General features: G+C 38.5%; 2 protein-coding genes across 12 annotated transcripts in view; one reads left to right on the forward strand and one right to left on the reverse strand.

Annotated features, from left to right (window-relative positions):
* The window catches only part of ZNF536 (zinc finger protein 536), a 344,508-nt gene that overhangs the window by 149,536 nt on the left and 167,472 nt on the right, over nucleotides 1-27,500 (reverse strand). The gene's annotated exons all lie outside the window — the stretch shown is intronic.
* On the forward strand, nucleotides 19,022-23,751 carry LOC113992356. Of its 2 annotated transcripts, XM_039381494.1 has the most exons (3): nucleotides 19,022-19,416; nucleotides 19,535-19,830; nucleotides 21,152-23,751. In XM_039381494.1, the coding sequence occupies exon 3, from the start codon at nucleotides 21,438-21,440 to the stop codon at nucleotides 22,176-22,178; it is 741 nt and encodes a 246-aa protein (XP_039237428.1). In that variant the 5' UTR covers nucleotides 19,022-19,416; nucleotides 19,535-19,830; nucleotides 21,152-21,437; the 3' UTR covers nucleotides 22,179-23,751. The 2 variants fall into 2 exon arrangements, with proteins under 2 accessions (XP_039237428.1, XP_027585363.1); XM_027729562.2 differs by lacking the exon at nucleotides 19,535-19,830.

Raw genomic sequence — 27,500 nt, forward strand, 5'->3', positions numbered from 1 at the left:
GAATCAAGGAAAGATTCAAAACAACAAAACCTATATACATATTAAAACATGCTCCTGGCCTTTAGCTTAACCTTCATTTAAGTTCCTACTTGCTGAAACTCTAAGAGGTCCAGAATTCCAGCACAACAGAAAAAGTACAGTCATTCTGTGAAGTCTGCAGTACCTCACTCATTTATTGCTGAGTATAAACATCTCCTGGCACTGGCTTCACATATCTGTGGCCTTGTTCCTCCCTCCATGGCTCCTTCACAGCCCATGGCCTGAAGAGGCTTTTTGGGGGTTAGAAATTGGAACAGAAAGAACAAAGACAATTTTTCATCCCCCAACTATAACTGAACTAGACCTGTGTACAACTCAGCACAAGACACTTCAGCTTATGATAATGCCTGTAATATTACAGTCAAATAAAAGCCTTGTCATTGATAATGGTGGCAAAAGGGGTAGCTTATTTATTTGTACTTCACAGACTATCTGGGTGGAAAACAATCCCAAACTATGAAGATAATCAAATATTTCCTGAGGTGTTAATTTGGGAGCCTCCATTTCATTTTAGTAGACCACAACTTCAAATCCAGACTTGAATATAGACTCTTTCATTGAGCTCTTTAATCAAATTCATTTGTAAATTAAGCTACAAACAACCTGTCAAAGCCCATTAAGACACCTGAACAAAACTCTCCTGGAGTATGCACTGTACACCATCAAGCAGTATAGCACATCAAGGCTCAGATCTGCACTGCTCTTCTCTGTGGCTTTCTGCAGGACTGTTGGATGCAAACATCCCATTTCCATGGCCTACATCAAACAATTTTACGTTTGTTACTGAGATGGAAATACTAGCACAAGAATATAGCAAAAAAACTATTCCATTGCATTCATCCAGCTAATTGCCACCTTGATAATTTTCATTATATATCCCTTATGATTTTTACACTCCCTACAACCTTAGGAACATACCCTGAATGGGGGGAAAATCAGCATTATTTCATGTCATCTATCTTACTCCACAAAAACACCTACTTCCAACAAAGAAGTATTTCTCAGTATTTCAAATATAAACCAACGTATTAACAAACACAGTAAGGAAAAAACTATGTATTTAAGTAGCACTTAAGTTGCAAAAAAAACTTTGTCAAAGTAAAAATCACAGCTGATGCTGAAACCCTGCAGCCCTGACCTCCATCAACAAGCCTGAGATTAATTGTCAAATCAGTTCTCTCTCTTTCCTGGCTGTTGGGAGTTTGACTTCTTGCAGACACGTTCAGGAAAAGCACCAGGCAGAGCTTGTTTGCAACCTGGGCCACCAGACACAGAAAATCCTTCTAGTACTTCACAATCACGATCTCATTTCCACCAGCTCCTCATTTCAAAGCTGTCCAAGCTCAGAAACTCAGCCCTTTTCTCAGCGTGGTACCAGAATGGGAAGGGAACAAAGTTTTCCATCTCTTAACACTGAGAACTGGGTGGTGTTTTTCACGGTCCAGTCACAGCCCAGTGTGTTGTTTGAGCTGCATTTTTGCTTAGAGCTCAGCGAAACCAGGATTTGGTTTTGGGAAACTTATGTGCTTCATGAGTTGTGAAAGAGTCCCTGGGTTAAACACAGTAGGGTTTTCAGAACACAGAAGCTGGGAATGGAAGTAACATGTGGAAATTTTGGAGTCTTTGGGGAAACATGTACAAGGCATGCCTCACTAATAACTCACTATGAACAAAGGCAAAATGTTCCTCTGTGTCAGTAATGATATCTTCTCAGTTTGGCCTTTTAATGCTGATGTCAATAGAAGCCTCATTCAATTTTAAAGGTAGAATATGTTTCAGTAATTTTTACTGCAATTCTCTACTATATTTTATAGCAATAATGCTGTTACAGCTATGATGAACTAAAGGACATAAACACAGCAGAATTTGCAAGAAGTAACAGCTTATATTAAAACTTAACTAATACCAAAACAGTTAACATAATCTGAAAAAGCAGAAATGTTTTTTAGGTACAAATTCTTTTTCAGGAGCAGAGCAAGCAACAAACCTCAAGCTCAATTACTGAAGCTAAACTCAAAACAATTATTCCCAGTCTACACTTATCTCATATTTAATAGTGTTGTTTGGTTTAAGATTTTTTTTTTTCTTTTTAAGAAACAAATTCAATATTTGTTTTTAGGGAAAAAATAACATTAAGGAAATAAATTATTTGTTTACTTTTCAAGATACCCATTACAGCAAACAGGGAAGCATGGAACTCAATGTACCTGTGAAGTGATTCTGCCATGGCCAGCACTGTGCTATTGTGGTGAAGGACAGACCTGTAAACCAACATGAGTCTGTCCTGCACCTTACAAATGTTGTGATAAAAAGCAAGTTTATTATAAAGGTCAATGTCAGAGGTTAATAATTTTTTTTTGGTGGGAATTTAACCATGATGCCACTGATGACTCAACCCCTGACAGTCATCTTTTAGAAACTCCTAACCATACATTTCTAAAGAAATACAGGTTTGTGTGACGCACCTTTCAGTGCTGGAGGATACAGTTAGTAGCTAAAGAAAATAGACAATTTGATAAGTACAGATAATACCATGCTTATTTTAGTGGTATTTCTGGGCTTTTGGATAGTTGGGTGCAAAGATATTTTTGACCAAATCCTCTAATTCATAATTAAATAAAGTCCCCTTAATTTTAAAGGAGAGAACATTAGAAATGTTTTAGGTCAGTAAAATTAAAAAAGCTTAACCCTCCTTAGCCAAAGGCCAAAAGGAATCCTGAAAGGTTTGCATACTCAAGTCTTCTGATGACTATCCATGAGAAAAAAAAAAACAACTCTACAAAACTTCTATTATCCCCAGTATGAATTTACTGTTAATTGAAGTTTTGATAACTAGTGATAAAGTGGGAACTAATTCATCTGCTACAAACTCAGAGAATACTATTTGGATGCAGTTTGAAACAGAAATCACCAACTATCCTGTTTAAATATTAAAAACCAGAGGGGTGGGGCTCAGCTCAGCTTTCCTGAGCTCAACACACCACAAACCACGGCACTGCCACCATTTAGCTTTTGTGCACAAATGTTTATCCACAGATCTCAATGCATTCAACAAAGAAAGCCCATCTGTATTTTAGAACAGCAGGAACTATAAAGACTACATAAATATAGAATTACTTACCTGGGCTTACAGAAAAGTTTGTGGAAAAAAGAAGCTCATTTGATTTTATTCCAAATTCTATCCCAGCCCCATAACATCAACAATAACCTTGAAGTAGACTAAAGTAAACCTAAATATTTAAAGCTATATGTTCAACTCATTGCAGCACATATGACCCGACAGACTGAAGGACAAACATCACAGGTAGAAGCTATCACACAAATCAATATTACTGTGCCACTCCATATATAGATTGTTATAAGAAATGCACATTGCAAGACACTTGCAAAGTTACACTGAATAAAATATTTATAATTGCAGAGTGGACTTGACAAAAATGAACACCTTATTCTAATATAAAAAACACAATCCTTATCCACAGGCTGTTGTGCAGGTACAAACTGATGGGCCTCTCTATGACCTTGTTTTCTAAGCTTTCCATTTTCTTGCTTTTATCAAGTACCTCTTTGTTCTCAAAAACTTCTCAAGGAACCTTTATTGCAGCAATTCCCAGTGGTGGGAAGTTCCATCCATTGGCAGTGGTCTTCTGCATTGTTCAATAAGAGCCCCACAAAACATTGCTGTTGCATCACAGAACAGGAAAAGACATTTCCAACTATTTCACTGTAAGTCCTGGAAAACAGGAATCCTTAACATAAATTCAGAGGGAACTTTAAAACATAGAAACTACCAGGTAAGACAAGTACAATCTATCAAAAGAGGAAAGATTTTCAGATCCTAAATTTGGGTTGGGATGACAGAAGATGGAGAGCCTTTGAGTCTATCTCCAGATAAATTTCACTAAGAGCTTAATATTTTCATATAAATTTAAACACTTTTATCTTAATAGAATACAAAGTCCAACAGAGGTTGCAGCAGGTATGTTTACACAGGCACCTCTTCACCTGTCACAGGGACAGAAAGCAACAATTATTTAAAAGGATCTGAAACAACAGAGAGTTAGAAAACAGAGTAAGAAAAATTGTATCAAATTGAAACTGCATGGACAATTTAGGCTTAAAGAAGGTAATTACACAAACTAAATTATGGAAAATTCTCCTTCTGAGAAAAGCAGGGCATGGTCTTTAGTCTGACAAGTGGCCAAACATGTTTCTTAGCCTGCTGAAAAAAACTCCTGTAGCACCTGAGTCTCATAGCACTGGAGCAATCCAGAGAGAACTGGAATCCAGTCTGTAAATCACAGCACACCTGAGCACAGTTCCCAGCACTGATACCATATAGGATGGTGCCTTTTGTTTCTTTGATCAAGAGTCAAGGCATTTGTTCTAGATCCAACAGTGCAGTGAGATAAGCCTGTAACTTTAGGCAGGATGGTTAAAAGCAAGTGATTTTTCAGAAGAGTTCACTACCTGGCAGCTACTGCTTTTTCAACTGAAAATAAGATTCTCAGTTCCTTTGATTTCAGCTGCTCATCAGTACAATGAATCTAATAATATATATATATATAAAGTAGGAAATATATTATAAATATACAATTAATAAGGTTGAGTAATAGTCATCTGTTGAGTAATACTCTCCACTAAAATTCTTGAACCTCCCCTTCCTATTTAAATAATGAGATAACCCCCTGGATTGTATAGGGTAACACTACTACATCTTGAAATTATATATCATCCAGATGCCTTGATGAATTAAGTTCAGTATCCCTGGTACCAAGCGGTCATAGCACACACACTGATGTTATCATCTGTCAGTCAGCCTTACTCAGTGTGATCTCCCACACTGCCCTGGCACCCCCTCACCCATTTGCTGTACCCTCATCTCCTCCTGGGCCTCCTGAGCCAGCCTGAGGGAGAAAGTGCTGCAGCTCCTACTCTGCAGGGCACGACCCTGCTGCCCAGTGCAAGTACATCAGTCCCGGGAAATGAGAAGGCTGAAGGCAGCAGAAGCTTCTCTTTACAGTTATTTTTGTCAGAGAAACTGTACCTGAAATACCTGAGAGCATATTCTGCTCTCAGAGAAAGGAGCAGAAGCACTCAGAAGAAGTTAAGGAAATTTTCTATCCACTTTGTCTCCCCAAAAATCTGCCTGCTTTCATCTTTGAGTAAACTGGAGCCGGCTCACCAGCTCCGTTTTTTCTTCTCAAAAATACTAGCTTTGGGTACTCAGAAGGACTCTCAGATATAAAGCTGGGTGCTATTAAAGTGTTTATTTTTCAACAACTGTACTGCACAAAAAGATTCTGAACTTGGTTTTCTCCCATCTGTAAGTCTAATGCTGCTGTTCCTGTGCAAGCAAAACCCTCCATTCAAAATCAGTCATGTTCTCTACTTTTTATGTTTTATTATGATCAAAATGCATATTTATACCATTACATAAAACTCATAGAATATGTAAAAGGACATAACCACAACTGCAGTAAAAAATGGACCAGAAAGGACTTCTATGATTTAAACTAGCAAGTGGTTTAGCTTTTTTTTTTTTTTCAGAAAAGAGGTCTCACAATGAGTTTTCTTTGTCCCTTAAATGAGACAATTTCAATGTAGTAGTTTGCCGTGCTCTCAGTTTGTGTGTAAACGATGTAACAAAGCATACAATTATTATTTCTCATGGGTTGTAGTGGAAAGCCTGAAGGACATTTTCTTAAATGTGATGCTTACCTCTTTCCCCAAAAGGTTATTTCTCTTTAAAGTTAAAAATACCCCAATACAAACCAAACCAAAAAAATAAAAATAAATGGAAAAATAAAAAAAGGAGCTATATTACTGGTAACAAAGGTTTTAGCATCTACTAAGATGTCAGCTAAAGTTGCCAAATAAATACTTACATGGTGCTGATGATTGTTTGTTTAGGAAAAGGAGATTTAGCTGCTCACATGTTCATTAGCACACACAGAGAAATGGATGAAAAATTCTTCTGGTGCTTAAAACTGATGCCATGGCCGCTGCTTACAAGTATTTCTAATACACAGTGGGTAAAAAGTGAATAATGACCAGATTAAGATATTAAAGGAAAGCAGTGATTGAACTTTTTTTTTTTTTTTTTTTTTAAATGAAGCAGCCAACAAAAATGTCCCTTCTTTTTTTCCTGGTTACTCTATAAACTCAAAATGCTTGAAGCAGATTGCCTGTTATTTTAGCAAATATGGTGAATTCTGAGCGTGCCTGTGCTTTTACATATTTGAGTTTTGCAATGATTCAGGCATTATTGCTCTGTAATAGGTGTGGCTGCCTTTGAAATGTAAGCTCACAGCTTCTGTAGTCAGTGAACCATTGCTGATAGGGCTGACTAGTCAGAAGCAAAACTGGCTAGTTATGAAACTACTATAGTATATTCTTTATCTCATACACATTTAAAGGATTTACCTATCTATCCCACTGCAGACCTACTCATTGAGTAGGAGCCAACAGCATATGATTGTGTTAATTAATCTGCTATTGTGAGTAAAGGAACAGCTGCAGTGGTCTCGTGGATACGTTGTCAAAGGAAAACAATGTAATGTTAAGCTTCTGACTGCATATTCTGTTACAAAGGAGGTTTACGAGAAGTTAAATTCATAAATCACAGATCATTTTTATAATAATAATAAATATCATCTGACCTTTAAAGGAAAGGTTTTAGCATTCTTAATTTCAGTTTGAAATATGTTCTGAAATACGATACTTAAGCTTTAACCCAATTCTTTGTTTTGAAAACAAACATTCCCCAGAAATGATAGGAAATGGTAGTAGCTATAGAAATGACCTCTGACTGTACTAGATACATGCCATTGTAGTTTTAACAAAGATCAGAGCCCAAAATATCAAGTTAAAAGAAAAAATTGTTGGCTTCCATCCAACACCTCTTCTAATAAAAACACAATTTCCAATATTATACAGAAATGCAGAATGAAAGGAACATTCATTACAGGGAAAACACTTATTATTTACATAGGATTTTATCTTTTTTTTTTTATATGGTAAAGGGTACAAAAAAGACTTTTTCCTAAGTAAAATAACATAATCACTTTTGTGATTCAAATCTACCCCCTACCAAATCCTTTTGGACAGTATATACATCAATCCTTTCATAAACACCCAAGTGGTGACTGACCCAAAAGAAAGAACAAACAGGATTTTTTTGTGGCTGGCACTTAGAATATAACCATGGAAAATTATGTTAGAAATTCAAGTAGGAAAAGTTTCACAATTCAAAGATGCCTTGATTAAATAGGAACCTTGTGCTATGGCCAGCATGATTTTATGAAAACACCTTGAGAGCCTTTTAATTCAGAAGTTAATTGCTTTTTGAATGAACAGAGGAACACCTGATACAATCCTTATTTTAAATAACAGGGACCAGATTCTCAGTGGGGACAATCAGCAAATTCCATTGGCATTTATATGCTTATACCACTTTACACCAGCACAAGTGCTGGTCCAAAAAGTACTATCTGTCAAGCAAACATGTCAAATTATAGAATTCTTGCTTTGTTTTGTTTATTTCCTTTTGACAGTTGTACTTGGTTTTATTGGCATATATGCTTTTGATTAAATTAGCTGCTATTTTATTTTTCTTAATCATTTCTGTCTGTCATCTTTTTCTTTTCTCCTTACTTAAAAAAAATCTGTTAAATTTGTGAAAACTAAGACCTAATCCAGACCTCTGGTACATCGGAATGATTGATGATTTCAGAGGAACTGTGCCAGTTTAAGTTTCTACAACGTCCTGGCACCAAAAGAGACGTTTCACTTCAACTGGAGTGGAACATATAAGAAAGTCTAAAGTAGCTTTATTTACAATTTTAAATATGATTTAAAACAAAGAAAAAGAAAGGAACATAATTTAGATATGAATCACCAGTGTACAACTTGATAACCCAGCAGTGACTGTATGGCACCAACAACAGATTTCAATCCAACAGCAGCCTCCAAGGGAAGAGAATATTGCCAGAAACTAGGACCCCAGTGTTTTAAGCCCAGGAAAGTAATATCTTCCAAATTAAAGGGTTGTTCAGAATAAGAATCATTTTGTGGCTCACAAAATGCAATATGACCTGTGGTTACCTTAATAAATTAATAAATCTAATAATATCTGTGGATATTCTTCTTCTTCAAAGTAAATTCTGGTATTTGTACACCCTGTATCCCCCAGAAATAATATATGAGTTCTTGAGAACTGTCACCTGTATTTGGGCTTGTACACACTATTATTTAACAGATCTGGCTATGCTTTATTAAAATATCATCATGTACCTACTTTCTGAAATACACACACACTACTCACCTCAACTGTGTAGAATTGCCAGTTGCTTGCATAAGATCATTAAAACAACACCTTGTAACTTCAATCAGACTCTGTGAATCCATGAGCATCAACAGTAACTGGGTTGATGACTTCAGTGACATTGACTGGGTTGGGCTTTCATTACTACTTAGTATTAGGTTTCTCTTTCCAAGTCAAAATTGTCAAATAGAACAATTTCTTGGACTTTTTAAAACCTGATTAAAACAGTGCTATGGGATAGGACTTAGTTTGATGTTACCCACTATTTTCATTTGACAAAATATGCCATAATTTTGGGGAAAAGCATATTTATATTTAAATAGGAAATTACAGCTTTTATTAACAGTACAGTTCCTTTCAGGCTAAGAAGAGAAGAATGCATGGTAAGAAGCAAATTTCCTAAATTTCCATAATGGATATCTAAAAAGTTCCCAGAAAATAATTGAAATTAAAAGGTACATTGGAATAAATATTAAATTCAGTCAAGCTTATGACTGGAAGGCCACCCATACAGCCTCAGCATCAGATGTAATGATATTTTTTACTGATGTTCTCTTTCCTCAGAGATTAAATGAATCTACTCTGCCAATTAACAACTGATTTTTATCTCTGAACCAGTTTCTCCTGGATGTTAACACAAGTTCATTAAACTGATGTGTGTTCCTCTACAACCAGTCAACCAGTAGGTAGTGAACTTCTACAAGGTGAGAGAGTATTTTATGATCCCTTGGACAGCCAGAAAAGCAAGTAAACTGGAGGTGAGATTAGGTACTAGCACTTCAACTAACCATTTGGTTGTTAACAATTGTTAAAGGCCTCTCCAAAACACAGAACATCTTAAATGGAAATAAACTTAACACCAACTAATAAAAGAGACATCTACCCTTTAATTAATGGAAATGTGAAGGGTGTTCTAGCAATCTGAACATTGCTTATGGTTATATATCAGTCAACATATCAAATTAAAACTATTCTAGGAGATTCCATCAGTTGTCAAGTTGAACAACTAGTGCTGCTTTAGCCATCAACCTCAGCAGCCACTACTTACTAAAGCTGTCTGGTTAAAAACTCACACTAATTTCTGTTGTAGTTGCATCTATTTCAATGTACTGGACACTTGCCATTGTGTGACAGAAAAAAAAATGGTCTCAGTCAGTTCAAGAAGAATGATGCAAATATAGAGTTATCAACCTACTTGATAGCAGATACAATAATACTTTTACTTTGAACCTATCCATGATGAATACTGGCTGCAGAAAGATCTGCAATTTTCTAAAAAAAGAACTACAGAATCCAGCTACAGAAACTCAATATAGGCTAGCATATAAATCACTAGACTGAAACTCAGGAGTTGCTCCACTGGCTCTTCCACTGGAATACTGAATGACCTCAGGCCAATTCTTTTGTATTTATTGCCTAAGTTTTGCAAACTGTTGAATAGAATTAGCAATATTTTTACCTCTGCTCCAATTGTTTTGAGATTTATCAACTAAAAAAAAAAATTAGTGTAAAAGTTAGCTGTTTATGTGTTAGACATGGAGAAACTGACCCAGTGATGCTGGTTAAATATTTTTATTTTACGAATAGCTGAAATAATGTGTTACTATAAACAGGTCTGTCCATCCTGGAATAAAACACAGATCTCTATAGAAAACATCAAAAGACAAGGTAAAATAGACTCCAAAAACAAAGGAGCATAAGATGTGTGATAAGAAGTGGACACCATCTACAAAGAAACATGCATGGAGAGAAATCTTTAAAGCTTTTGAGTCCATACTATGCAGACAGTCAAACAGACTTTCCCAAGACGTCCTCTAAAACCAAAGACAGCAAAGTACTTGACACACTGTTAGTAGCATAAAGATGCATCCATTTCTAATGGCTGACTTTATACAGGTATCCAGGCATTTGAGCAATTAACTAAATTTGGCAAGACTTATAGAACTTTACTGTACTTATTGTACATAGTCCTTACTTATAAACCCTAAGACCTGATCACATCATTAGCTAATACTTCTCCAAGAGTAACTACCAGGAAAAAAATTCCTCCCTAAAGGCCCTCTCAGCAATAGGACACCTGATTAACATCATGTGGCTTTTGCCAGTACACTAGGGACAAAAATACGTTTAAGAGAAAATCAGCAAGAGGTGCAACAGTTACACAGGTACCAACCCCTAGTATAAGCAGTACACAGAAATACAGAGGTAAACAATAATAATGTGCTATAAAATGAAAGGAAGAACAAAGATCCTCACAAACATCATCTTTCCAAAGCTCACCTCAAACCAAATGAGACTGTAGGAACTGCTAATACCATACAGAATATTCCACCTAAAGATTGATGGTTAGAGCCTGCTTACATGTGGTGAAAAACAGCCATCATCAGCTAAGAGTTGGTTGGTAGGTATAAGAATGCACTGGCTTGATGACATGTGGGAACTATGCCCTGCCTCTGCTGTGGCAACAAAGTCAGTCTTCAAACTCAGTGGCTCTCAATCTGAAATCTCTCCTCAGTACTAAAATAAATAAATAAGCAAAACAAACAAGCAAGAGAGAAAAGTACCAATCGGTTTAGACTCTATTCACCTCTCATCCCAAATGAAGATGACAGCTGTGGACCACCAGCAGAATCATGAAAGGACCAGGATAACCTATCCACAACTCAGTGGCACATCACATCCAGGCCCTAGAACAAAACATCTGATTGGGACATTAGGAAGTTCTTGTCACTACACAGAGTCAACTGGAACCAGATCCCAAACAGATTTCTTCAGCCATTGGAAGCTCTGGCTGATTGCTGAATATCACATCATACTAAAAGTAAATAGCAAAATAACTAAGAAAATCTTCTAAGGGAAAGTTAAAAACCTTCCCGGATTTGAAACTGAACACATGGAAGACAGGAGAAGCATAAACAGTGCTTCCTTCTGAGACTGCAAGCAATGAGTGACAGCAAGACAGACACCAGGCAGAATGCAGCTTCGTTCTTGACAATACAGAATTAAAAACCCCTAATGTTTTTAACAGTTTTCAGTTAACTCTGGCAATGGAAGTCATGAGTGAAACTATTAAATGTGCAGTGCATGATCAAAGACTGTCAGCATTTCAGAAAGAAACAGATTAGGGGGTTAATGCTGACCAAAGCCTGAACTCCATAAACCCTGCGATCCTTCCTTAACCAGGTAAACTCTGTTAACCCTGGTTAAGGGCTTGTGAGACAAGGTCAATACAGTTGAGACCAAAGTTTAAGCTATTCAGTATCTGAGGCCCAAAGGAAAAGGAAGGTTATGAAGACTTATTTGAAAGCTAAAACACGTAGAGGAATACTTTTTTAATCTAATTGTCTAAACCAGTAGTTTGAGACTGCTATTGGCACAGACGCCCAAAAGATCTCCGAAACCTTAAAGAAGAGTTGTGAGGCAGAAGACACCCTTTTCACGAGGTGTTAGGGCAAGAGAAACAAAAGCTGCTGGCTTGTCTGCCTTCTGACTTCCTTGAGACAATTCTACCAGCAGATTTTACAACTAAAGCAGATTTTTGGTAGACATCAGATGTTTCTGACAGGAGTCACAGTGCAGGGGACTCAAGAGGGAGCAGTCTGCAGTACAGCATGCTTAGAACTTCTTGTCTCCTCTGCTCCAGACTAGCAGATTGTTATAAAGCAACTGTAGCCTTAAGTATCCTTAAATATAAATGCATTCTAGTGAAGAATAAGAGAGGTGGCATGTCAGAGCTGAGTCTTCAAGGACTGAGCTTTACAGACTATGATTTTGGGCAGACAGCAGTGAAGCAACCACAGTGCATGTTTCCTGAACACGTCATGTACTATAAGTGGGACACATCAGATCAATGATTTGGTAGCTTCCCATCCAGTTGGAGGTGACCATACTGCATTGTCATTTTGGCTGTCTGTTTTCCTCTTGTAGCTTAGGTTTAGAGTTACTGTATTCCAGACACAACAAAATACATAAGGGCAGTTCCCCAGTTACATCCATTTACAGGGAAGACCCTTCCAGAAGACTGTTGCCCACCACTCCATGTAGCATAAAAAAACTGGGACATGTCAGAAATCCTGGGTATCTGCTCCTACAAAGCACCAATGTTGAGCTGGACTTCCACAGCCAAGACTTCCATTTTTATATGATGCAGCCAGTATCACAGGAAAAGCAAGTATTTTCCACATATAAAACCCCCCCAAAGTATGGTATTTTGCATTATTCACTTACCTCATTGTTTTTGAATATTTTCACCATTGCATTATTAACTCCTGTAATAATACCATTTTATTTAGGGTATTCTCATCATATGCAATAGAACACTCATCTTCTAGAACTATTATTCATGGGAAAATAAGAAATAAGGGGTAAAAAGCTTCCTTATTTTTCCAGCTTAGTCACTAAGGGAAAAAACTAACTACATCAAAACTAACAAAGCTGTCATCTTGGGTTAAAAGACAATAGAGGCAGATTCTGCCAAGGGGGCATGCACAGATCTAGAACCTGCAGATACATAACCACACACTTTGGGTCACTAGTGAAAATGTGGTATTGAAATAAAGTATGGTTCTTTCCATTCTATATCTATTACTACAGAACAGTCCTTCAGTGTATGACATTGTCTTGTCCCCTGAAGAAAGTATTTACAAGATGCTCCCAACTTCACAGTAATTTTATCAGAAAATGTATATATTCTAATTTTTTTTAAATCTATTTATACAGCAAGATAATTCTTAATGATCTGTGGGGAAAAAAAGATCCAAAAGGAATTTTAAGTGAATAAATTACAACAATGTTATTTAAGATTAATTTTTTTTAATATTGGTAAGCAGAGGAAAGAATATGCCTATTCTTAATTTCATTTGGTACCATGATAAAGTAGAAGCACTGGAGAGTAGTAATCGCAAGAGTAATTTTAACTGCACAGTATAATATGCTGGAAGTGACTTACAATGGCATCATTATGCAAAGTCTATTATATTTGTCAAAGCCTTTTAAGTAACAGCAATGGAAACAGTGAGAAGAATAGCAAGATGGGCCATCAGATGAAGGAATTATATTCTGTGGAAAAATCTTTTTTTGAATCCTCTCTTGATAGTTTTAATTTTAGTGCTTCTATAAGGAAACAAACAATTGTACTGATTATATGGGTCAAGGCTTATTTTTTAAGAGATAACACCTTACCATATGAAATTACAAATTTGTAAAACAGTGCAGAACCACTCAAGCAGCTATTCTTAGAAAACAAGTTTCTTATCTGATCAAACATTTCTTGATACCTTATGAAGAGCAAGTCAAAGGACATTAAGAATCACAGAAGAGAGATTGTTTAAAATACAGGAGACCTAACCACTCATCTGGATTATACTACCCAGAATCATTACCCAAATGGAAAAAGCATGTCTCTTTTTTAAGTAACATTAGTACACAGTGATTTTTTATGGCATCAACCAGAAAAACTATTCTGGCTTACCAATCACAATACTTTCTATCCCAGCTTAATATCTCTGCAAACCAGTACCCCAAAACAGCTTCATCTAAAACACTCATCCTACTGATCAGAACTTATATAAAAAATGTCTTAAATGGATGGTATCTTACTATGTCTAGATTATCAGTGTTTAATGTAAACAAATACACAGAACATAAATACTGAGAACAATTAAGCAGCAAATCAGGAATTGAGATCTTTGAGATCTATGCTTTAAAGACACTTGGAAGAACTCGGTATTATTCTTTCTGGAAACTGTTTTTAAGTATATTGCAAGGAGACAAAATTAATCATATCCTTAAATCCTTTGGAAACAGAGTAGGTTTCAGAGTTAAAAAAAGCACTGTAGTGGTATTGTGAGAAGCAACATTAATAGGGTTACAATCCCTCTCAGTTTTTAAAGTCATGCTCCCAACGCTACATACACAGGTGTGCTCCTACCTTTTACATTTTGGGAAGACATTGAGTCTACCAAACACTATATTTGAACTCAATATGTCCATAACCAAAGAAGTTCCAGACATATGCACACATGAAGTAGCAGAAAAAGCTTTAAAAATTGGACTTTGCTAAATTTTAAAAGTCAAGCCAATTTTTAAAGCTTGACTTTAAACACATAAGAGTCCCTCACTTCTCCTCTAACATTCACCTGCCCTCAAAAAGACAGAGGGGGTTTTAAGACAAAAATCTTTTTTCCCCTTATTTAAAATCTATACTTCTTGTTCAATTTAAAAACAGGGACAAAATTAAACTTTTCTTAATGAAAAAACTACTGGTTATATGCACTACAAACATCAACAAGTACTAAAAACGTCTTCTAGATTTCATGGCCCAGTTGTCTGATCCAGAATACTAACTTGTATAATGTACGATGTATAAGCAAAGTGACACTGCACTGTAGAAATCTGAAATGCAATCTCGACAGTTCTTAATTTACCTCTTAGGACCCAAATCAGGGGCTGAGATCTGCACTCCATGCTCTTCTTTTGGGTATAGCAGACTCAAGTTGTGGAAACTTCGCTGAGACAGAATAAACTATTTCTATACATAAAATAAAATAATGTGAATTAAATATATCTGATCTTGTTTTCCCTTATATCTAGCACTCCTGGAAAGCTATGTCAAAATTTGCATTCAAGATGCTGACCAGTTTTAACTTACTGTGGCAAATAGAACTTTGTGCCATATGGCTGATTAGAGATATTCTCTCTCTTTTTCTTCTCCTCTAAACAGCTGGGTGAGTAACAACAAGTAAAAGACAGTCAGCAGCTGCACACTGTTATCATTACTTTGATACTGCTTGAAGGAATCTAAGCCTTCCACAGGTATGCACCTGAGATTAGAGGCAAAGAATTTTCCTCTCTAAATATGAGAGGAAGCAGCTATGGGAGTTATAATTATGTTTTACAGGTGTCATCAGAACAATGCTTCCAAATTTTACCCAGAACAAACATACTCTTTTTCTATTTTGTGATTGAATTTTTCAAAGACCTTCAGGGAAAAGATATTATTGTACAAAGGCAACAACAGTGAGTAAATAAGTATAAAGGCAAACACTTCTATTGCAGACTTCCCAACTTTATCTATTTCACCCACGCAACTTCAGTAGTTATCCAATAGGATCTGCAAACAGAGCATTAACCGTTCAAGCTCTGTGTTTGATTACTGTGTACCAGGGATTCCCAAGCTGGAATTCCACTGCACCCCCCACAGCTGGCAGAGCCCTTGTTGGTAATCAGAGGACAATTAATGAGCCACGTGGCTCTGGCTCCTCATAAGTCAAAAGATATTTGGAAAGGATAATGGCTGTAGGAACTTCACCTAATATTACTTTCTGTGCAACCAGTGTTTTAGTGGCCACAGGAATGCCTGATCTGGAAGAGTATCAACTGCAGCTGGAGCTAAGTGGGAACAGGGAACTTGAAACAACAGGTGGGACATGTTGCATAAGCGAGGAAGACTATGGACACCCCCCTGGGCCACACAGCACAGCTTCCTTTCTACCATCCCATCTGAAGGGGAGTGTAATTCATAGCTCTGAGGGGTAATGCATTTTAAGTCTTCCATTGCTGTTTTATTATAAGTAAAAAAAAAAAACCACAAACTACCATGATCATAAAGATGTTTATGAGACAACTGCAGTCAGGTTACCCCTTCTCCCTGAGGAAAGGGACCCCACCTGTGGAGGAAAACAAAGCAAACACACTTTTTTCAGTTTTCTCCTACAGGGGTTGGGGTTTGGAGATGATCAGGAGAATTTTTTCGCCATCTTTGGATGTTGGTTCTTCCTTCTACATTAAATAAGTGCATGGCAGGAATATTAGCCAGAACAGTACAATTAAGAGAAAAATACACTATCTGAAAGAAAAGCTAATCTTTTTTTTTTTTTTTTGCATGGTATGTTTACACTTACAAAGACTTGAGGCTAATTCTCCTCCAGTCATCATACTAAAACTCACCACTAGAGCTATGTAATCAGTCACATGATTAAGAATTTTGAAAGTTCATAATAAATGATGTGTGAAACAGCACAAATCAAAGTAATACTTGCACAGATTTCACAAGCAACTATATTGTGATCTTTTCTCATGTAACTCATGAATAGGAAAATAAAATCCATTGGGTATATAAGGTGTCCAACTAATCAGGGAATGACAATTACAGCACTAATTGTGGTCTTTGTGAATACTGAAGGTCTTTTTCATGCACACACATACATTTTCTGGACAGAAACCACCCTTTTATTGTTGGAAAGCACCTAGAAATCTCTGGACACTACTCTACCAGCAGCTGTGTTATTTTTCTTTAAGTTTAAATTATTGCACATGGCTATCGTTGCTAGGTAGGACTTGGCTTCCAGCATTGTAACACTGATGGCTGAAGTCTGGGCTGGACTATGAAACAAGCAAAAATTCAGAGGTGAAAATTACCTCTGTGGGGGTGGTTTGCATTTGTTAATGCCTTTTTAAAATTATCTTGGATATCTGCTTGAGCAAGGTATTGCCAGTCTCTGCTCTCCAGGCATCCTAGCACTTGTACTCTTGTTGCTTTCAAGTTCAGTGTCACCAAGATACTTTCAGGCAACAGATCATCTAATGAAGAACAATATGATGTCAGTGTGTAATGACTTCTTGAGAAAAAGAGTGATGTTATTCAGCAATACAAAGAGACAGTCTCACTTTCTTCTCAGATAAACAACTTCGTAATGAAAGATTGTTTAGAGGTAAAGAAAAACTGAAGGAAATTTAAAGGGGCATAGCAGCTTGTGTGTTAAAAAAACCCAAACACCCACATTTTAAATATTAATAACAGACAGAGCCACTGATTCCATTTCTATTGACAGGAAATTAAAAAATAAACACATAAAAATTCAGATGAGGATTTAAAAAAACATTATCCAGTGACAGACACCAAAGAAAGGAGTATTTCACAAAACACAACATTTACAGAAAAGCAGTCAAAATCATCACTGTGCTCAGGTTTGGCTCCAAATTGCTGCTGTAAACTCACATCTGATGTAACTGATTAAAACATAGTAGATGGCACTGGTATACCATGCAGAACTAGAAGTTTTAAACTACGAATGCTACAAGAGCGTACCTTGATATCTACACAATTCACACCAGTCAAGCAGTAGCAGGAAGGCTTGAAGTGTACCTGCCTTACATTTCTTCCTAGTCTAAGTCCACTACACTGCCAAAAAGTGCTAAACATCTGTACTGTAAATGCAAATCAGGTCCAAATCCCTAAAAATCTGTTCACTAATGCCAACAGTACTCCACGTGCAGCAAAAAGATGGTCATTACAAAAAGATGCCATGAGCAATTTTTAAATAGAATCCATTTACATTTACCAGAATCTTATTGCTAGTCTTGGTTTGTTGTTTTTTGTTTTGTTTTTTTTTTCTAATAGTGCTAAATAGTCACTTGGGAAAGCCTGTTATGTACAAGCAGTGCACACACAAGCTTAATTCTTCAGCAACTTCAGACAGGAGTGTAAAATGCAAGCTGGAGTCCAAAGGCAAGGAGGTAGAGCTCTAGTAAATCTGATGCAAAGCCTAATCCGTCTTTTGTCTGTACAGTCTGTGGAATATTTGAAAGGGAAGCAAATACACGAGCAAACATTGCATGTTACTTGTCTCAAGGGAAGTTCCGAATTTCTGTTCACCGACCCAGACACAGATAATCAAAGGGAAGACCTTATATACCAAAAACTTCAGAGCAGGTCACCTATTTGTCCATATCTCTCCTCACATATAGGTTGCATTCCAGTTTATCAGCAGGCTATGCTATAAAAGAGTCTAAGAAAATAGTAGATGCAATATTTACGCCAGCAAAAACTATTTCTAATGCTAGTTCTGTGCACGCTCTCTTTCAGCATGCAACGGAGTAGATGGACAGCTTTTGTGGTTTCCTATCACTCTGAAGCACAGTGCCTCTTTCCTGGTGCACAATCTTGCAAGTTTTTAGAGCAGTGACATTCCTGCTGTTGGCACTGTCACAGGGACACAAGCCTGGTTAGCTCAGTGCTAACGCCTACTGAGCCCGATCACTGGTGTGAGACGGGGTCGCACTGACAAAATACCAACCACAAACCTGGAAGACTCTTAGTTCACACTCTTGCCCTTCTAATTTATACTTCAAAAGATAATAATAACTGGTATTAGAACAGGGAATGACTCTATTCTTACTTCACTATCACTTCTGACACGGTAACAGAAAATGAAATAATAAAATAACTGAGTAAAATATATAAAAGAAACACCTACACAATAACTATTACATGCTCAACAGCAAATGGTCAGAATTGTACAGTGTTGCTTTAAGACAGTGAAGAGTTGATGAGACTGGTTGAGAAAAACATGAGCTGGGCCTCTTGCTTATCTTGGACCTGGCTTGAGCAAGACCTCGGAGGTCTCATGGCCCAGTGTTGTTGCAGTGAGGCACAGGAGAACATCAAGCCTCAGCACCAACCAATAGCCACACTCCCTTCACTGTGAAAAACAACACTTGTTATAAATCTGTTTCGTTAAGGAGATAAGGATGTGCACAAAGAGCCTCTGATGAAGGTCAGAGAGCCTTTACTGCCGCCTCAGTACGTGGAGGAGGAGGGCCAAAGTGTTTATTCTACCTCTTTTCTCAATTATAAATTCTGACTGAGTAACAGAGACTCTCATTAAGCTCCATTAACATATTAACTTACACATCCCTTGGGATTCAAAAGAAGGAGAACATGGGATCTACGACACATATATGACCAAAGTCACCAAAACCCATCATGAAACACGAGATTGTTTCATCCCCTTGGAACAGACCAAAACTTATAGTATAAAAGGGGAGCTTCGGGGCAGAACAGGCCAGAAGAGAAAAAACCTTTGGAGGAGGAAAACACCTTTGGAGAGGGAAACCACTTCTGGAAGGGGAAAACACCTCTGGAAGGGGAAAACACCTCTAGAAGGGGAAAACACCTCTAGAAGGGGAAACACCTCTGAAGGGGGAAAACATCTCTGCCTGCTCAGGATTTGTCAACAGACTGTCTCTCTCTCCTGAAGGGACGCCTTTAGGTGAGTTTTGTGCCTCCAACTGTGTTGGAGTATACCCGGGAATATTCATCATATATAGATATATAGATATATATATATAGTGCTATTAGAATCTCTCTCACTGTACTTTCTGCTGCAGCACACATCAACGCTCTGTAGCCAGTGCATTTATCACCGGCAATCCTGAACCTGCTTTCCTGTTGCTTCAATAAACCTTCAATACACATTCATGAATCTGGATCATGAAAAGTCCTTATTGAACAAGATCAGATCTATATTCCTGGATTGGTAACTGCACTGCTTCTGCATCTGTGCTCATGCAAGTTCTTCTTTTGAACTCGACCAGCCCTACAGTGATTATTGACTATAATCAGAAATTAAGCCCAGCCACACCCAGCCCCTCTGATCTCTGAGGACCAGCTGGACTTTAAGGAGGTTTGTTTTCTGCTGAATACCCATACCCTTAATGCAACAACACTCATCCTTCCACAGTATAAATGTCAACTGATGTTCATATTATCCCTTAGAGAAAGAGTCTACCTGTCCCACAATTTTTTCATGCAGGAGCCAGATTAGAAGGACACTCGTTTTCTGATGGTATCCTAAAAGTAAAAAGCTTACGCCTTCAAGGTTTGAGTACAGTTACAACCTATTTCATTTAATCCTCTGTCTTCAGTATGATTTCACCTGTGCAGCTGAGAACCAGTTTTATGCATTTGATTAAATATAATTAAAAATATGACTAAAGAAGCCACTTTCTCTACTAAATATAAGGAAATTACATAAACAAATCAGCTCAAATGTGGTTTTCTTTGTTTCATTTTCATTCAAGAATTTACAGAATTATTTTAAATTGATCTGATGACTCTCACATTGTTTCTATTATACTACCTACTCATCAGTGACTGTTACTGAATAGAACCCAGTGTCTGAAATGGTCACTATTAAAGAGTCTGCCCTACTAAATTTTTTTTAAAACTGACCTTTGGTATATTTATTCTCAATACAGTAATCTTAATTTTGGTTTTGGTTTGTCTCCTATGGACTTTTCTACAAACACAGCAACAATGAAAACAGTTTTGAAACACTACTTCCTCTACTTGCCAAAATTTACTCTACAGTTTAAGAAAGTCCTGCTACTTAAAGTCTGGTATTTTCTTTGGCTATGGAATCTTTTGAAATTCTGACTAGAGCTGTGAAAACCCCCATGATGAATAAGCACAGTAGTGCAGTGTGTTGAGGATTTAACTTCAAAAAGCTTTGCATGTTTTCTAGGCTCACTAGCCTCATCAAGCTAAATTCAAGTCAGCAGTGCTGTTCAAACATGTCAGGAAGTAAAAAAATACAAAAATGTTTAATCAATCAGAATTCTTTCAACAGAAGGACTGTGAACTTAATGCCAGTCAAGGGCAGAAAATAGCTAAAAGCCTAGTAAAACAACAACTGGATCACACACTCACCTACCTTGTAATTGTGGTATCTGAACATACAGCTGGGCATCCTTCTTCCACTGTAAAAAGTTATACTTTGTAAACACCGTAAATTGCACATTTTATACTACAGAAAGTTTTAGTTCTGGCCAAATTTGGCTGATAAAAGATCATGCCATGTAATTTTGGGGAAAAATAATATAAAACTAGTGCCCTACACACTCTGATTCTCCATTGCTTTGCACAATCGTTTGTATTTTTGCAATACACACGTAAATTAGCACAAAGTGCTACTGTTCTGATGTGTCTTTATTTCCTTCTGTTAGGGGAACAGGTTAAAAGCAGAAGACTGGAGGGAAAGACTGTAAATCACCTTGCAGCTGGGAATAACCCTTGATAAACCAGTGTGAACAGCAGCCAGTGATCCTGTGGTCTGGACTGAGTTTAACGGTGCCTCTGTCCCTGCTCATGTGCCTCTGCCTGGGCGTTGCTTCAGGGATCCCCCCGTTAGTGAGGTAACAGAAATAAATTTACTCTTTGTGTTCTAGCCAGAGTTTGTGTCTGTCCCTGCTGCCTGCCTGTGCCGACTTACACACAGATCCAGGAGCAACCATGCCATGGCTAGCCAAAAAATCAAAAAAGCTGAGAAAGCCGAAAAAGCTGAAAAAGTCGGGGCCTGGGGAGGCTGTGATGGTGAACCCCCACATTCCAGGATGGCCCAGTACTGAGCGCTGGACCCCCGTGGCCACTTTCCTGGCTACAATGGCCACTCCAGAGACATGGCCCGAAATAGATGACGGGGTGGTGGTGAACCCCCACAGGGTCGAGGTTGCCATGCGCGGATTGCCGTGGAAAGCGGCATCAAAGTCCTCCCGCAAGCTAGCAGGGAGACTGGGATGGCTGTTGGCTACCGGTCTCAGAGCTCTAGACCGCGAAGTCATAGCCCTGCAGAGTAAAGTGAGCGAGCTGGAATTACTCACCTATGCCAGAGCTCGCGACTGTGAAGCCATAGCACTGCAGAGCAAAGTGAGGGAGCTGGAATTGGTTACCTACGCTAGAGCTCTCGAACGGGAAGTTACAGCGTTGCTGAGTAAAGTGAGAGAGCTGGAAAAGGAAGTTGTGACTTTACAGGCTGCAAACGTGATCGCTCATGAAGTCACTACCACGCAAGCAGAGCAGTGCTATGAGCAGCAATGCACTATACAGCAGCTGGTGTCACCTAGGCATAAATATGTGGAAAATAAGGTTTTGATCTCCCAGGTTCGTGCTCCAACTTTGAAATCTTCACGGGATCCCAAGGAATGGGATGGAAATATCTGGAGTGAGTACTCAGATTTTGAGATTGAGATTTAGTCAGAGTTAGCAGATAGGGATGTGGTATAGATCACACATACTCCAAAAGAGTTTCAATTATACACTCCTAGACAAGGAAATCCTTTTGAATTAGAAGTAATGATTCTAGATGATATAGCCTTGTGGGGATTGAGGCAGATGAATGGACCAAAAGATAAAAAAAATCTGTAGAATTTTGGTCCAAGGCATTCCAAAGCACTGCTATATATTTTACCCCAATGGGAAAATTAATTCAAAATATAGCTTGGGCACTGCAAGAAACTGAAAGAATCACAGGCCAAGATAGTGTGACTGTACACCTTCAGTACGAAACACAGTGAGGACCAAAAATCCTCCAGATAGTGTCTCTCCCAAAATATTAGCCAAAGGGAAATGGAATTTTACACCAATGGATCCTACAACCTATTAATCTAGATGTGACCATTCATATAATAACCCCTGACAATACAGTATGGTTCTCTACTCTGTCTATTCCCCTTTATTCTCCATCCTCTGTTAATATCATATTCTCAAGTTCTTGTATTTCATGTGTCTTTGATGATTTCCTGTGCATTATCTAGGGGGGGGTGCATTGGAACTATGTTATTGGTGTCACAAACCCAACATCCAAACAAAATTCAATCTGAAAAAGGGCAAGCCACACGTCTCCAATCTGTGTGGGCAATTACCCCATCTCAAGTTACCAAGCCTGGAGCAATATTAGCTGAAGGAGCTGGAGCAACAGCGTATATGTTACAGGACAGAGATGACACTCTTCTTTTCCTCCCTTACCACAGGCTGGCTTCTTGTGCTTTGTAGGCTTGTACCATGACGGCTTATCTTATATACATTTCTGCAAAATCAATATGTAAATACCTGTGTGTGGTTGTTTTTTACTGTAACTAATGTCTTATTATTCTTTCTGAGAAGTGACTATAGACCAGCTGGCTTGTGCCCTCGTGGCAAGGTTTAACTGGGACATCCAAGGCAGCTGTTGCCTTAAATTTGGGAGTAACTGCTGTATACCTTACAACATCGATTACTGATGAGCTACGTCGCCCTTCAACATCATAAATGCTGTTCTGAGTTTGAAGGCATGTGTTGCTTTGACCTGCAGAACCAGTTGGCATGGAGGATATCATTCAAGATCTTCAGGACTACATCTAATCACACAACCTGTCGGTGGTGCCTGGCTAACTGGGTGGTTTACTTCCCTGGCAAGAGGGGTGGGACACTTAAAGCATTATATGCTTATATGTTTGTTCCTTTTCCCATATGCTTCAAGTGCCTCTGCAAATCTCCTATCCCACATTTCCAGCCCCAGCAGCAGTGGTCTCTTGAGGAAGGGGGTTGCAAGTTGGGAGGAACAGGTTAAAAAGCGGAAGACTGGCGAGGAGGACTGTAAGTGGCTCGAGTGACCTTGCAGCTGGGAATAACTCTTGATAAGCCTGTGTGAACAGCAAGCCAGGGATCCTCTGGCATGGACTGGGTTTAACGGTGCCTGCATCTCCACTAGTGCACTTCTGCCCGGGTGTTGCTTTGGGGATCCCTCAGTTAGTGAGGTAATAGAAATAAATTTACTCTTTGCATTCTAGTCCTGAGTTTGTGGTCGTCTTGGTTGCCTGCCCGTGCCAACTCACACACCTACCCACTGTGCAGAGGTGTCAGTGATGTCACACTGTGCATGGGAGTAGAAAATCAGGCCCCACATTCTCTGAAGATACATTAGCACAGGCTCCTGTGAAAGGATAAGCAAGGACACTAAAACCACTGAGGAAAAGAACAATAATGTTTTCAATTGATAATGCTATACATGTTCTTAGTAATGAGTCTCTCTCTCAACTCACTCTAAGTAAAGCAATTGGCATGTTCTTTAGATAGAGCAACAGTACAAATACAGCTGTGTATATCTGACACACAAGCGTTTGATTTTGGACTTGCTGAATGTTCAGATAGTTGATGAGATCACTTCAGTGTTGCTGCATATAAAAAGCAAGGTATCTGTAGCATGCCTAATTCTGATACTTATCACTCTCCTCAATAAACTGGGAACCTGCACCAGGGTCACTCCTGTGCACCTTTTCCTGCCCTAAGATACATTTGCAAAAAATTGCTATTCACCACAGGGAGCTGGGAGGAGAATGCCTGGGAATTGATGGGCATCAATTGTACCCACAGCTGTGAGTTCTTCAGTTTCTGGCTGCTGCAAACGTACTTTCAGGTCTTTTCACAGTTCTTTCAGTGCAAAAGAAATGGAAACTATTCCTTGGTGTTATTTCAGCAGTTTCACTGCCTTCGATTTCTCTCCCCATGTTCAGACAGCTACTGAACCTGTCACCCATATAAAGACAGAGTAGAACACAAAAGATAGCACAATCCTACCATCAGACACTCTCTTAAATATAGACAAAGTTGCTGTGTCAAGATTTAATATAAAAGCTAGTGTATATGATGTTTTGGTAGATAGGCATAGCATTTTCCTACCTTTCCTATGTCAGGATTTCACAGCTACCACTATGCTGTTGCATTGCCCAAGTCATATGTCCTTGTCCTTTTAGTGTCAATGAAAGTGAGTTTGACTTTCATTGCAAAGTATCAGTGTGTTCAATGATAAGACTTAAAAGAAACTACTGAAGAGACAGCAATAGAAAGTGTTCTGCATTTGTCCACTACTACTGCTTGTCTTTTCAGTAACATTCACTTTCATTCCTTATCCCTCTTTCAAAGTTCATTATAATTACACTATAGTGGTCACATCCAAAAAGTCAGCATTTACACATAGGGACTAAATAGTGGCATGTAAGAAACCACGGTATTATTTTCACACAGAGTAGGAAATAACTGTGGTGACCTTGATACCATTGAGTGGTAAATGTGGTTCTATGTTGCCTTAATGTTCTTCACTGTACTGGCACCATAACTGTTTTAAGAAAACAAATAAAATTATAGAATTATAGAATACTTGATAAACACCTCCCCTTCAGAATTCAGTGCCTACTTTTTCAGTGACAGAATAACAAGGAATATATTAATCATACCAGATATCTACTTGATTAAAGATATATGCAGACATATAAAACCACATATTTAGTTCCATAAGATTAAAATAAAGGCTCTGGAATATACAAGAGAACAGTAACTGTCAACTTTCACTTCTGCAATTTTTCCTCTTTACATATATGGCATCCTTATACACCCATCCTTTTCCAGTTACTAATCAAAATCAAAGATGTTCTGTTCTTTCCTTGAATTCTCTACAAATTATGAAAAATGGCTGTTTGCTTTTCTTTTGTTCACAGAAAGCTTTGAATCACCTTTTGGTCTCAGTCAGATCATACCTGGTATTCCATAAATCTCCCAGGAAAGTGTGAAGTATTTAAGGTGGATGCTTAAGACATTTCAGAAAGTCTTTTTGGATTTGCTTCTGTCCCTCTCTGAATAGTTTTGTTAGATCATTAAAAGGGAAAAATACGCAGTTTTTGATAAATAGACTACTCCCCTACCTCAGTGTTAGATAAGATGTGACTAGACCAGTTTTTAATTACGTTAGCCTATGATATATGTGGTAAGGCATTCCTAAAAATGTAATGAAGAGGTCATCTAAAACGAGACACAGCTAGAAATCAGGACAGAAATGAGCAGGAAGCACAGCTGACAGAAGTAAAACTGTATAAATCCCACTTACAGCCATTCTTATAAAGCACATTTAAAAAGTAAGTAGCAGTAACTCTACTGTACATTTTGTACATTTTCTAACTAGAGGGATCCTTAACATTAACACCACAGTGTCTCTGTTGTTCTAGAAAGATCAGAAATGAGCTCAAAACCCCAGACATGGCCAAGAAGTCCTGCCCTTAACTTCTGCCTCCTACACTTTAGTTTAATATTTAAACAAGCCCCAAAGTAAGGCTGTGTCCTCTCGAGGTCTCTGGTCATGCTTGAGGACAGTGAAAGTTTAAGGTACAAAAAAATCCAGAAAGAAGTGGAAAATAGTCTAGAAATAATGAGTGTGTTTCATAGCAGAAGAAAAAGGCGTATCATTGAGGGATGAGTAATTCCATGGAAGGAGCGGGGGGAGAGGGAAGAGAAGCCTGCAGAGGCCACACTGGCACTGTGGGAAAGCTGTGGTCACCCACCACGGCTTCTTTCCACCTAGCATGCATGCCATGCCCACCTTCCCACCTTTCTGGGGTTCAGAAGGCAGGGAGGGAGGGTCTGGGACCCTGCCAATGCCCACACCTACAAATGCCCAGCACTGCCTGTGCATCTCAGGTGGGCCTGTGCTGTGAGAGGCATTTTGGTTCTTCAGGGACTCAGGCTGTCCAGGACTGAGCTCCTAGGAATGTCACACTCCGTGTGATTGCCATGTACAAATAGAAAATACTCAGAATAATAATAACAATAAAAATAAACAGAAAATACACTGGTATATCAGCCTCTTCTTGGACCTCTGCCTAATGTCTCCTTCCCCCTCACTCACTCATATGCTAGCCTGTGAAACTGCAGCCAAGCTTCTGGGTTTTATTTAAACCCCAAAGTAACTGTCCTATAAACTTTGAGACCACCTAAACTGCAGCTAGGCTGGGCAGTAAAGTCTTTGGAAGTACAAGTAGGGAACCTTCATCTGAAATAAGGAAGAGCATTAAATTGGTACCATCAACTAGATCAAGCCATGACTAGAAAAGCTGCCACAAGTGCAGGCTGGGTTTGCTGGGGACAAGGGTGGAGGGATACTCCACAGAAGGGAACTGAGTTAGCCAAAGTCGTCTTAAATTCCACTTGAGCATCATCTGTTGATGCAGGTACAAAGCCATGAGCAGCAATGGCCCTGCCACAGGTTCTCCAGGAACCCTCAGATGCAGCTATCACACAGACATGAAATGGGTCAGAATTCATGTCTCTATTTTTTGTTCAGGAATTCTCTCTGCACCCCTCATAGAACTGGAAGAGCTACCAACTCAACTCCAAGCCAGCCTGCACAGCAGGGGCAGCAGGGAACAAGCTCAGTTCCAGCAACCACACATGTTTTCCCTGTATCAGGACATGCTGGTAATGCTCTTTAGTTCAGCCCTAAGAAGACAAGCTTTTGTCACCAGAAAGGTTGGCTGGAGGTGTGGTCACCTCTATTTTTAAGCCCTAGAGACTTGCTTTTATACAGACCAGTAGTAATGACAAATGTCAGCTGGGAGTGACAGCAATGCTTTGGGGAAAAAAAAAAGAGTCCTGTTTCTCTGAGCTGCCAAGTGACAGCAATTCAAGCCACAGGGTACAGATTCCTTTATCAATATTCACCTGTTCTTTCACCAAGAAGATGGGCCATGTAATTTTGCCAGAATGATTCAG

This window comes from Pipra filicauda, unplaced genomic scaffold, assembly GCF_003945595.2.
Source record: "Pipra filicauda isolate LSUMZ 115617 unplaced genomic scaffold, ASM394559v2 scaffold227_size1260479_pilon, whole genome shotgun sequence".
Taxonomy (NCBI): Eukaryota; Metazoa; Chordata; class Aves; order Passeriformes; family Pipridae; genus Pipra; species Pipra filicauda.

Excerpts from the sequence above, each read along its gene's own strand:
- LOC113992356 (XM_039381494.1), top strand. The coding sequence starts at position 21,438 with ATGCCATGGCTAGCCAAAAAATCAAAAAAGCTGAGAAAGCCGAAAAAG.